This window comes from Sphaerodactylus townsendi, linkage group LG08 (assembly GCF_021028975.2).
Source record: "Sphaerodactylus townsendi isolate TG3544 linkage group LG08, MPM_Stown_v2.3, whole genome shotgun sequence".
NCBI classification, from domain to species: domain Eukaryota; kingdom Metazoa; phylum Chordata; class Lepidosauria; order Squamata; family Sphaerodactylidae; genus Sphaerodactylus; species Sphaerodactylus townsendi.
Window position 1 is genome coordinate 50,344,838 of NC_059432.1, and position 13,534 is coordinate 50,358,371.

The window sequence follows — 13,534 nt, forward strand, 5'->3', positions numbered from 1 at the left end:
AATTCCTTGAACCAAACCGCACCACACTTGGGGAGTAGCATAAGGACAGTCTCCTGATGATATGCTGAAATTTTGGTGCTGATATGTCTACAAATGCACCCCCTGCAGGCACCAATGTCCTGGTGCAAAAAGAAATTTGGTTGTGGTGGAGTGGCCGCCCATGGTGGGGTGGGGGGGGGCATCCAACTCAGGTTTTGCCCAGGGCTACAGTTTGCCCAGGGCTGCCTCGTTACGCCCCTGGGTGGGGCGGGGGTGGATGGCACTGCGGCAGGGGCACAGGGTGCACTTGTGCCTCAGGCGCAGTTTCCCCTTGTTGCGACTTGAGGTGAATTACACAGAATGAATCAATCCAATTAACAGAGTTGGACATTCAGAAGACAATGCACTAGAATTTAACTTGTACAGATCTAAACATAACCAGAGAATAAGCATAGCATAAGAATGGACACGACCCATCAGACAAAAGAAAAAAAATTAAGTAGTAAGGAGTCTACTCACAGAAAAGATAATATCATCTATGGTATTATCTACAGCCCCATGCCTTTACCCAAGCTTCTTTCTGAAACATATCGTTACAGAGCAGTGCTATTTCCTGTGCAAAAAGCCCTCCAAAGTAATTCAACTTATTTTAGCTTGCAGACAATCAGGAGAGCGCAGCGTTTCTGACTTTATCAGGCAGACCATTACACAAGGTGGGGTTGCAACAGACAATCGCATGTACAGGCAGTTGTTGATTTAACTCATTTGCAGGGTGACACCTTTAAAAGACCTTGTTCAGATGAGCAAAGATTTTGTGGTGGACCACAGACGGAGTGACTTCCCCACAGATAGAAGTGACCTAGGCCACAGAGAGCTTTGTATGTGATAGCCAGCACCTGAAATTGAGTGCACTAGTTGATAGACAGTCAATGGGACTACAGAATGGGGGGTGGGGGGAAATGCTCCATCTGGCTTCCAGTAATAACAGAGCTGCACCATTTTGTATCATCTACTGTCTCCGGACTAACTTGAGGGGAGGCTTATGTAGGATGCATTACAGTAGTCTAGCCAGGGTGTTACAATGGCGTGGATCCAAGTTGCCACACTGTCCGTATCAAGGTGCGGGGCCATATTCCGGACTGGGCTGAGTTGCAAGAGAGGGTTGTTTTGTTTGCATTGAATCAGCGTAATTAACCTTTCCACAAAAAGCGACCACAATAGTTACTCTTCTGGGTCTTTCATGAACGGTGTTACTTTTGCTAACGTAGCGATTAGCTAAATTATTTCGAGCCACGCGAGAACTAGGGGAACTGAAATTTTGTCTTTAATGCTGCTTTAATATACTGGAAAAATACTTTATATATCGCCTGCAGTTCTTTCTCGGCAATTTGGCAAAAAAAAAAAAAACCAACCCCGTAAACAAAAAGGTTAACTAAAACTAGGAATATATATTGCAAACTGTGACTGGGCCTTTATTTAGGGGACAAACTCCTCTCAAGGGGCGTGCATTCTGTCGTTCAAAAACGGGCAGCCCGGAGCGATGCTATTGCACGGCCCGCCCTCTCCACGTGCAGAGCTCCGGCAGAGCTTCCACTTCCTTTACTCGGCGGTCCCAGGAGCTGAAGATGGCTGCCGCAGCTGCACTGGGAAGGTTACTGAAACCCTGGGTAAGTGCGGCCCAGCGATTTGCAGGTCTCTTGGTCGCTCGTTGATATGCGTAGACCGAGAGAGAAAGATTTGCTGAGCAGAGGCTGTTGGTCCGGTTATGCTTCCAGTCACCCCAACAACTTTGCCTGCTCTTTTTCTTCACGCAGGAGCCATTTCGGCAACCTGTTCGACCTGCCTTCTCTGCAACTGTACAGGTTTGCAGCCTATCCCGTTTGGGACCCTCGCGACTATTAACGTTGTTCTCAAAAAAAGGCATGCCGAGGGAATCAAGCCTAATTTTATTTTGTGCTCTCCTTCCCATTGCAAGCTGTTCGTTCTTCCAGCCCTCGGGCCTTTCCCGCCTGCAAAGTTGCTCTGCGCCTTTCGGACCCTTCTTTGGGGACGGCAATGAACTGATCGTAGTACTTTTGGGGTTTTGCAGGCGGACAGCCTCGTTAATGGGTTGCTGGGTGCAACTGGGGCCCGCCTCGACTAGCTTGCAGGCTACGGACTTGTGCACCCTTTCTGCATAACCTCCCCAGCCGCTAGCTTTGACTGGAGATCCGTGTAATGCACCCGGGTTGCCCCATCCATTTTTCTGTCGTCTTTTCCCTTACAGCTCGGCCGGCCAGTTTCCTATCCCTGGAGGGCGTGCTCAGCTGCCGGAAAGCCCCTTCGAGTCGCCACAGCAGCAGCCTGGAGCAAGTGTGAAACCCACGTGACGCCTCCTTTTTCTCGGGTGCAATTCAGTACAAGTGAGTGCGCTTTGTGGCAACTAATACTGGTTCTCGTTTTACTGGCTTTTGCGTGATTGCTTTGTCAGTTCCTAAAAGAGATGTCAGATGGGCCACTCTCTGCAACTTATAGCTTTTTCCTTCTACGGTATAGAGCAGGGGTCCCCAAACTACGGCCCGGGGGCCAAATGTGGCCCCCTGAAGGCATTTATCCGGCCCTCCAGGCATGGTGGTGATGGCTCCATTCATGTGCAGTGGGGGCTCGAGGGAGAGGAGGAACCAGCCCCAACGGCTGTTGATTCCAGTTACATGATGGCACCCCCAAATCTCCATGAATTTTCTGACCCAGAGTTGGAAACCTTACATGTGGCAACGCCTACTCCACTCTTCCCTCTCAGCTACTCCATGTGTTGCTCTCAGGCTTTCTGTTCCGCCTCACTCCCGTTGGCATCAGCCAGGCTGGCGAATCACTCGCTGGCTGCTAGGGAGGAAAGAATCCAGGAAGATACTTGATCCTGGGTTAGATGGAATGTTTCATTGGGAAAGTTCTGCTTTTTTTTTTTTACAGGGGAAGGTATTCCACAGCCTCCCCAACAATATTTGGAGCCCACCCTGTACTTGACATACTTTGATCACTGTTCTAAAAATAGACCATGACAGAAAGGCTGAAAGGTGAAATCCAACATTTTACAATCATTTGTGCATAGGAATTTGTTCATAGTTTTTTTTAGTCCGGCCCTCCAACAGTCTGAGGGACAGTGAACTGGCCCCCTGTTTAAAAAGTTTGGGGACCCCTGGTATAGAGTATGGCCCCTTCCGCACATGCCGAATAATGTACTTTCAATCCACTTCCAGTCCACTTTGCAGCTGGATTTTACTGTGCGGAATAGCAAAATCCACTTTCAAACAATTGTTTGAAATATGCAGACCTATAAGATGTACCATTAAATGGAAGGTGTGTGTGTGTGCGCATGTACAATCATTGGATTCAGTAACTGGACAATTATAATAATATACATAAATATATTTATTGAATATATTGATCCTCCGTCTTCATTGTGTGACGCGCTGTCTTGTTCCTCTCTCTTAACTATTACTTGAACCAAAAGGAAATGTGGGATATAAATGTTTTAATAAATAAATGTGTAACTCTGTAGAGTGGGTAAGCATGTGTGTCCAGATTGCCTAAATGGTTCTGTCATGGGAAGGGGTGAAGATAAAAATACAGCTGTTCTGGCCAGTGGTAAGACATTACCCTATTTGCATAGCAGCATCAAAAACACAGATGCAACTTAGGTTTGACGTTCTGTTGAAACTCCTGTTTGGATTTCTTCCTGCCTGACTATAGTGATGTGTGCAGTATAATATAAACAAGTTTTTCTGATTTTCTGTGGTAATTGTTTAAGTTATTTCTTTCAGGGACTGTGTTTTTGAATAAAGGTGTAATAGAGTGGGAAGTCCTGGACCTGTCCAGGGAGTCCTACATCCCAGGAACTCAGTTGTTTTAATGTGAGAAGGTGATAGGTGTACATAACTGCTCTGTGTGTCATTCTGTGGTAAGGCTGGTTGGTTGCATGTCATGTGTATTGTTTTTGCCTTGGGGCAGAAATGTCTCTTATGTTTTATGTACAGTTTCTTAAGGAACCACAATATCAGTATCCCCTTTTGTATTGAACTTTTCCCAGGTTCTTCAAGGTTTGTTCCTGCTGTCACCCAGCATGCTCCCTATTTTAAAGGCACAGCTGTGGTTAACGGAGAGTTCAAAGAACTCAGTTTGGATGAGTTCAAAGGGAAATATCTGGTCCTATTCTTCTATCCTTTGGATTTGTAAGTAACTACATTCATCTCTTTTAAACAGATGGGGCCTGCAAATATAATAACTCATGGCCCCTTTATCTGCAGAAAACATAACTTTTCTCTATTTTCATTGTGCCTGCCTTTGTATAGAGCAGTGGGTGTTCCTCTGTGTAGTGTGTGAGTGATAAAAATTAAACTGGAAGCAGGAGTGTTCTTGCATTACTGCCTCATTTGAACAAAGTGCATGGAGGTTGGTCGCTAAAAAAAAGAACAGTGATTTTGCTGAGGTTTGTTGAAATAAGAAGAAATAAACAGGTAGACTGTTAGTAAGCCAGATCAAGTCTGTCTCCAGTACGGCTTTATTGCTGTCCTTGAAAACATTTTAGACCAAGGTGGAATAATAACTCCTACCCTCATCCAGTGATTCTCACTAATGAGTTACAGTGGAACCTTGATTTTTGCCAGTAATCCGTCCGGCGATGCTTGGCTAATACTGAAACCGGTGAAAACCGAGGCTATGGCATTTGTGCATGCGCTACGCAAATGGTGTAGCAAATTTACGCAAACTGCGCAGGCGAAAACCAAGATGCTGGTGAAAACCAAAGGCAAAAAATGGCCGGGGGCGACCGGTGAAAATCGAAAACAATGATATCCAAAGGTGACGATAACCGAGGTTCCACTGTACTACATGTTCTGTTAAGATCTGAGTGCATTCGAATTCAAAAGAAGTACAATAAAACAACAAAGTACTGTAGAAACAGCAATCATGACCTACCACAGAGTACATATTTTAACACAAATGTAGTGGTAAACTGACTTTGAGAAATGTAATCGTGAGACTACTATCAATTCTTGCCTCCTAGTATAGTGTCTGGATTATCTTGATACCTATTCACTTTTGGCAGTAGCCGTTTACATTATGGGTATCTTGGTGGCAACTTGCTGTTCTTAGTTTTCATTGCCTAGCTTACCAAAATGGACAGGGTTTAGTAGTGAACTTGCATCACCATTGTAAACAGCCTTATACTTCTACTTCAGAGCACTAGAAGGATGGAATTCTGCTTAGGACTGCACTGTAAAAATGTGTTAGAGGTGTGATTGATACCTGAGTACCATCATGACAGAGTTCACTATATCTGTATGTATGTTTCTCATATTGCAAATTGTTTACATTTGAAGCTATATCATAAATCCAGGCATGTAGTTCTCTAGCTAGCATATGGTCACATTGTGTAAAGTCCTTGTTTGGCGGGATACATGGCAATAGGTCTACCAGATCCAACACATTTCTACCCTTGAGATCCTGCTCTTGAAAAGTAACCATCTTTCACCTGTTTGTAGTTCTGTTCTGATCTGGTCTTAGCAAGGGAATCTGTTTTTTGAAGAATGGGAAGAGGTTAATTGATGGGGGAACTGCAGGCTTCTGCTTATTTCAGACCATTGGGGGCCCCTTAGGAATAGATACATACACTGTCCAGTTGTGTATATATATCTAGATCACCATCTGCATGGAGCTAGAGAGGTAGTTCTCTTCATCGTTGTAGAACATGTTTTCTTTTCTTTGACCTTTGTACCAAATGTGTAAACTGAAAGGCTTTGAAACATTTGGGATTTTTTTAGTGTTCTCTATTGAAAACAAAGATTTTTTTACTCTCTTTTGCCAAATGAATTTGGAGTGCAAGACTATACATTCTTTAATCAGGGCTGACTGCTTATTCCTTACATTCTCTTTGTACTGTTTCTTTCCATTAGCACCTTTGTATGCCCAACAGAGATTATTGCTTTCAGTGACAAAGCTAATGAATTCCATGACGTGAATTGTGAGGTTGTTGCTGTATCGGTGGATTCTCACTTTTGTCATCTTGCCTGGATAAATACACCGCGAAAGGTACAAACTGAGCTCTTTGCTGTGCTGTCACAGGAAAGGGTGGGGCATGGTATAGCACAGTGAAGGCAAACCTTTTTGAGACTGAGTGCCCAAATTGCAACCTAAAACCCACTTATTTATCGCAAAGTGCCAACACGGCAATTTAACCTGAATACTGAGGTTTTAGTTTATTATTATTATTTATTTATTTAATTTAATATACCGCCCTATCCTCGAGGGGCTCAGGGCGGTGCACAATATAAAACTTCATATAAAATCATACATACAGTTTAAAACAACAGGTATATCCTAAAACAGTTTAGAAAAAGTTTAGAAAAAACGGTTGGCTCAAGAGGCGTGCGTTACTCGGGAGTAAGCTTGGTGAAGCAACCATGCGTCGCTTTGAAGGGTGACTCACGACCCTAGGAGGGTTTACTCAGAAGCAAGCCCCATTGCCAGCAACTGAACTTACTCCCAGGTAAAGGATCGTGCCCAGACCACCCTAGGGGTGTGTGTGTGTGTGTGTGTGTGATTTTACGCCCCTCAACATGGCGGACTCTGCACGCATGCCCACAAAAAGGGCTCTGAGTTCCACCTCTGGCACTTGTGCCATAGGTTCGCCACAGCTGGTATAGCATAATAACCACTTCAACAATTCGGGCAGAACTCTTCTTTTTTGATGTTCTTCTGACTTTCTCAGCATGGTTGTCATGCCAGGGTTCTTCAAGTGACATCCAGATTGCAACCATATAGTGTTGCAACCATATATTAGAAAAGTACAGTACAGATCAACTCCTGTTTAACTGCCTGACTGTTCCTGGTCAATGTGCTTGCTTGTTCGCCTAGGGGGAACTGGTGAGTTTGGCTGTATTTGATGAGAGGTTTCTAAGTCAGTAGCTGATTTTCTGAATGGTACAAACTTGAAGGAAATTCTGTTGGTGTTCAAAAAGATTGTAACTGAAACACTGATAGGAATCCTGATGTGGCTCATGAATAGGGTGGAAACCTGGATAAAAAATATGGCTGTAGGATAATCCAAAGCCTGCCTGCCTGCCTGCCTTCCTTTCAAACAGAACAAGAAAAAAAGAACAAGGGGATAAAAAACTTAAAATCCAACAACTAAATACAAAAATTAAAAGTATACATAAAGTACTAGCAAAATTTATCAACAGTGGTGGCAGGTCTACACATAAGTTCCTATAAAGGGTTTCCAGATATCTAAAAATAAGTCTATACATAATTGTTGTCTGTGATCAAACTTCCAAAAATAAAAACAAAAGGGGCAGATCTTGCTAGTGATAGTTACTGGCTGTTACTGGTAGTAGAAATCTTGTTCATCTCCATCTTTGCTGTGAGTCATTTAAAATCCGGCTGATATGTTTCAAGGCTGTACACATTACGGGGGCTACAGGTTTTGGGCCCTTCCACCTCCCATGCCCGAGCTCTTGCTGTGCCTTGTGACCATCCTGCCCTGTAGCAGAGGTCAGCAGTGCAGTCAGGGACAAGGACGTGCACAGCTGGAGACTGACTGGAAGGGGGCCCAGATCCACGAGCTGCACATTATGAGGCAAGGAGAAGCATGCATCTCATGAGTCACAGTTTGGCCACCCCGGCCATGGAACCTAATTCCAGTAATTTCCAGGTCCTTAGGAAAAATGTTTAGGCCTGATGGCGAAGAAAATATATAGCTGTCTTATAACACCAGTATTACTATCACAATTGTCCTTTCTCTTGTTTCCTCTGAAAGTATATGGAAGGCTTGAATGAGCTGGACCCTGCTGTTTTTTTCTTACCCTTTTATGGATCTAGGGAATATTTGCTGTGTAGTAAATCAAATTCTGTTATTCGGGCTTAGTAAGAATTTCTTATAGCCATTGTTTGCACACTAGCAGCATTTCCTGAAATCTTCAAGGTATGGATCCTAACTCAGATTCCAAATGTGTTGACAATGCAGGATAATTACTGCTTGAATGAATCAGGAATGCATCAGATTTGATGGATGGGTGCAGCTGGAAATGGTTTTACGGTGTTTATGTGTCTAACATCCTTGAAGCCAGCGTAGAGAAATTTATGCATCTGCGAAAGCACTTGCAAAATACAATACAGTGACTACCCAAGATCACCCAGCAACAGACCCTGAATAGTCCCTGAACACTGATGAAACTTGACAGCCTTGTTTCAAGGATGTGTAGTTTGTCTTCCTGGCTGAGAAATTCAATAGATGCAGTGTGCACCACTACAATGGGAAACATATTTATGCGAGTAGCAGCATTTCATTCTTGAAATGCAAAAATATATAGTTGAAACCTTACCCATTTTGTGGGTGTTGCTGGCTTAATGCTGCTTTTACACGCAGTGAATAATGCACTTTTAATCCACTTTAACAATGGTTTGCAAGTGAATTGTGTCATTTCACACTGCAAAATCAGTTGCATTGTGCACTGAATCTCATTTTACATCTATCTACTTATTGTAGAATGCTACAATAAAAGAACTGGACATCCAATTTTCATGTCCAAGTGTGACTTGGGGTAGGATTTTATTGGTCTCTGTTTATTGGGCGGGAATTTAGGAATAATCTGTGCAAATTTAGGTATCTTTTGTTGTTCTGTGCATTGGAAGTATGTCCTGGGTCAGGTGATTCTTTAAAGACTCTTCCAGTGTTTGGACATTGATGAAACTGAGAGGAAAAGTAAACCAGGATTTAATTTTGGTCCTTGTCCCTTCTCTCCCTGTTTTTCATTAGAGTGGTGGATTGGGCCATATGAACATCTCTCTTCTATCAGATTTAACAAAGCAAATTTCTCGAGATTATGGTGTACTTCTGGAAGCATCTGGAATTGCATTAAGGTGAGAATGTATTTATCATTTCTTTGGGATGGTGCTAAATGTTCATGGTTTCACTGTTAAAGCTGCCAAAAGTTTGCACCTTCAGTGGAATGGTTTACTACTTGACTGTTTTAAAGTCTGCATTAGATAAGACCATGTAATGAGAGACTTTTGCTCCTGCATCTGGGAAATCTGTTCTGAATAATTTTTAAATGGACTTGGTGTATTCAAACCATTTAGTGGTAGAGTTCTCTAGGATTTATCTGTTAAAAGACTGTTTATAAACTTCTAAATACAAACAAGTAAGGTGTGAGTGCTATTCTTTCAACTATGACCAGCAAACTGAAAACAACCAGAAACCATTATCTTTTATTAAAGAAAACAAAAACAAAAGATATTAAGAAAAACAGCATCTGCTGAGTTTTTAGAAAATGGGCATGGCCAAGTGGGGCTCTTGCCCAGCAGGGCTTCTGATTGGCTTTTAGAGATTCGATTGGCTGTGCTGATTTTTAAAACTTTGCTTTGGCAGTCTCTCCCACTACAGCACAAGGATCTTCATGGTGTGACCGAATGTAAGCTGTTGCTTTGCCTGCCATGCTGGTCAGAATTCAAAAGGTGCCCACAGGCTGAAAACATTAAATCTATGCATTCTATTTTATTTCTCTAAAGGGGGCTTTTCATCATTGATCCCAGTGGAATTATCAAGCATTTGAGCATCAATGACCTCCCAGTTGGTCGCAGTGTAGAAGAAACACTTCGTTTGGTGAAAGCGTTCCAGTACGTAGAAACGCATGGAGACGTCTGCCCAGCAAACTGGACTCCAAACTCCCCCACGGTGTGTTACTGAACCGAATATGGTGTTCTTAAATGCAAGTTTTTCAAGCATCCCATCTTCACAATGAGAGACAAGTTTCTTGTTTTGTTTTTGTTGAGTTTCTTGAAAGCATAAAAGTGTGATAAAACTTCAGGATTCTGATGATAAGCTCAGGCACTTCGAACTGCCTAAACAAAGTGGGATTAATCAACCAATAATAAAATTGGGGTGCTGTGTGGTTTCCGGGCTGTATGGCCATGTTCTAGCAGCATTCTCTCCTGACGTTTCACCTGTATCTGTGGCTGGCATCTTCAGAGGATCTGATAGTAGGAAAGGAAAGCAAGTGGAGTATATATGCCTGTGAGTAAAGGTCAATAGGTGAGGGCATCTGAATAGGAGTGGCCTGGCAAGTGAGTAACAATGAAGTGTAGCATGTGATTAACAATGGCCTTGCTATCTCCATTGTTACTCACATGCTACACTTCATTGTTACTCACTTGCCAGGCCACTCCTATTCAGATGGCCTCACCTATTGACCTTTACTCACAGGCATATATACTCCACTTGCTTTCCTTTCCTACTATCAGATCCTCTGAAGATGCCAGCCACAGATGCAGGTGAAACCTCAGGAGAGAATACAGCCCAGAAACCGCACAGCACTCCAGTGATTCCAGCCGTGAAAGCCTTCGACAATACATTGATAATGAAATTAGATATACTTGTGATATGAGGAACTTGAGTTGGATAGGATTAGATTTTGTTGGGATAGGATTAGAAAGAGAGCAGTTGTGCCTTTAAAATAATGTAGTTCATGTTATACTAGTAAAAGGTGTGTGTGGGACAGCTGTGTAAGAGCGGTTCTACTGTTCATATCCTTATGTGAGTTGTGATTGTTTGTGGGGAGGAGGAGATATATTAGGACAAAATATGGGAGTAGAAATAAGTTGGCATATCCATATTAACACAACAAGGTTCACCCTTGCTCTCATTAACTTCAAAAGCTGAGCATCCAGGGGCTGCAGTACAGTGAGTCCTTGCAAATGCACAGTTGCCAGCATTTTACTACATGTCAAACATCTTTCTTGGTTCTTGGGTCACAAGAAGGTGACTTGAAATGGTGTTGAGCTAAGTCATACAACAAATTCCAAGCCATGCTGGACCCCAGAATGTTGACTGAAATATATTTTTTATTTGAAAATATTTTTAATCAAGTAAAATATTTAGACAAATATTCAAAATTTCTGTTGCTACATTTAGCTACTTTTTAAAACCCTCAAGGTATTTAGTTCCTACCTCTGCTGAAAATCATTTACCAATTGTTTGTTTTTTTATTTGCAGATCAAGCCTAGCCCTGAAGCTTCAAAGGCGTATTTTGAAAAAGTACATCAGTAAGCCAAAGGAGGTTAGGGGTTAGTGGAATATTGCAGGCTGAAACCAGAAATTGATTTTTTTAGAGCACACAGAGTCATCATACAAATAAAAACATATTTTAAAGGATTTTCCTCCCTCCCAGGTACATTTAAGTAGCCCCAGATGCATTTGAGTGACAGTACTAAGCCTTTGGCACTTGTAACATGAAACAGCACTAAGAGAAGGAGCTCCTTTTTCAATAGTCGTCTGGTGAACTATGATGCTTATATTCTGTCTGGAACACATTGACACTTTGGGATTGTGCATCAAGAAGTGATTGGTTACCTTTACCTGCCATAGGCTATTTAGAAAAGAGGAAGCAAGTTACGCTCTAACAAATGAACTTTACCACCTTCCTGTTCTGCTGAAAGATGAAGAGCGGATTTACACATGCCTTCAACAGATAGATTTGTGCACCTTCCAGTTCCACTATATTAAATATGTTTCAGCATGCCTGGCCTATATTTATCTGTACAGGTCTACTGCCAGCCCATGTAGATCTCAGCATTTCCTTTTATGCCCTGTGTGGATGAGGTATACTTGTATTCAGATGTATGTTTATAGATCTAAATGCCCAATAAATATTCTACCGATTGTGTATATGTGTATGAGTCCAAGACGCTTCTGCAGATCATTTTCATGTAAAACCACCTGGGCTGCTCAGTAAATTGGAGTAACAATGAAGGCTAAAACTATAGTCAGTTGTCATACGTAAGGTATTATGATTGTATTAAAATGCTTGGGGGGAGAGAAATGAAGGATTTTTTTATACAATAACTATAATGGTATGAGCTGAAACCTCACTTGCTACCACAGTGACTTTAGTTACAATTTATGCTGACTTTTGGATGCTTTGGATACCTACTCTCGACTGTGGCACCATGGCATGCTTGTAATTATGTTGAAGATTCGTTGATGAATCTGAATTTTAAAAGCTTAGTTTCAAAATGATTTTGAATGGATGCCTTAAGCTGTGCAACCTTGAATAAATAAGGTTTAAGAAAACCTGCCTGGGATATCCTGTAGTTCTTTTCTCTGATCTAGAAATCATTGCACATGTTTGTTCCTCTAGTTCAGTGGTTTTCAACCTTCCTAATGCCGCGACCCTTTAATACAGTTCCTCATGTTGTGGTGACCCCAACCCTAACATTTATCCATTTTACAGATGGAGAACACTGATGCAGAGAGTCTTAGGCGACCCCTGTGAAAGGGTTGTTTGACCCCCAAAGGGGTCCCGACCCCCAGGTTGAGAACCACTTCTCTGGTTATACTAATGGGAGCTTGTTAACCTTGAAAGCTTCTGCTTCATTTCAGGGTATCCATCTAGCTCGCAAAGGGACAGTGCAATGCTCAACCCTAGCAGTTTTCTGTAGAATTGTTTGGAGTGCATACAAACATGCCTTCCTGAATGTATAATCACCTTTAAAAAAGGAAAGATGTCATGCCTGGTGTAACTATAGCAATGTAGAGGAACCACATGAAGACATTGGTTGAGATAACTGGTGTTTCTGTGCACTTGTTTGTCAGGACATGAACATTCTATGACTCTGTATATTCCTGTGGGTTACTGATTGCATCTATCAGGCCACAATATGGGCTTTGGACCTTCTGAACCCCTTCTAAACCTGATGTTCACAAAAGCATTTTGTCCATATTGACTTTTCCATGCAATCATGACTGAATATGTTTGTACGGGTAGGGTAATGTAATGAACCAACTGATAAAAGTACAGGAATAGGGTCAGGGGGAAAAAGGATTCCTAAGCATGTTCACTCCTCAAGTCTCCCTTTATGCTCAGTTGGTCTTATAGGTAAAATGCCACGCTATTACAGATGTGTAGTGCAGTCCTTAAACATAGTTCAAAAGAAGTAACTTGCACTCTGTCCAGTGAGACTTACTCTCAGGTAGGAATAAGAGGTGCCATGTGGAGTCTTAAGCAAAAGAAATTCAGAACAAGCAATGGCCCTGAACTTCCCTGGAGCTGTGTTTGTGATCGCAAGGCCAGGAGCCAGTTGAGGAAGGCTGTCTTGTAAGCTTTGAGCCCAGCAGGGACTTTGATGGGGAGAGGAGTAGAACTCCTGGCAGACTTGGACTTCAGAGTTTCCACTCTGGTTTGCCCCTTCCCTATTTAACCAGGCTGTTGCTAGGGCTTCACCTTCATTTGGTCCTTACAACCATGTGGCAGCTTGTGCCCATGTGGAATCTGGGTTTTGCCACTCCGTAGTTTACACCAAGCAGGTGGGCTGGGTGGATGGGGTAATATCAGGCGAGTCCCCCAATGCAGGATCTGTTCTCATGCACCACTGCTTGTGCGGTTGTGTTCAATAAAAGCTGGGGCCTATTTTACCTGAACCTGGTCTGTGTTTTTGTTCTTCCTCCTCACCCTTCCTCCCTCCCTTGCATGTGGGTAGGGTTGTCAACTCCAGGTTTCAGAAATATTTGGAGATTTGAGGGTGG

At 42.6% G+C, this 13,534-nt stretch overlaps 1 protein-coding gene across 1 annotated transcript; it reads left to right on the forward strand.

Moving 5' to 3' along the window:
* The first annotated feature begins 1,518 nt into the window (after positions 1-1,518).
* PRDX3 (peroxiredoxin 3) lies at positions 1,519-12,082 on the forward strand. Its single transcript, XM_048506602.1, has 7 exons — positions 1,519-1,646; positions 2,246-2,381; positions 4,046-4,187; positions 5,910-6,045; positions 8,771-8,874; positions 9,523-9,688; positions 11,006-12,082. Exons 1-7 carry the CDS (start codon positions 1,605-1,607, stop codon positions 11,057-11,059), a joined length of 780 nt encoding a protein of 259 aa, XP_048362559.1. The 5' UTR covers positions 1,519-1,604; the 3' UTR covers positions 11,060-12,082.
* Positions 12,083-13,534: the final 1,452 nt, after the last annotated feature.

Coding starts and splice junctions, on each gene's coding strand:
- PRDX3 (XM_048506602.1), top strand. CDS start 1,605: ATGGCTGCCGCAGCTGCACTGGGAAGGTTACTGAAACCCTGG. Junction 2,382..4,045: donor TCGGGTGCAATTCAGTACAA/GTGAGTGCGCTT, acceptor AACTTTTCCCAG/GTTCTTCAAGGTTTGTTCCT. Junction 9,689..11,005: donor GGACTCCAAACTCCCCCACG/GTGTGTTACTGA, acceptor TTTTATTTGCAG/ATCAAGCCTAGCCCTGAAGC.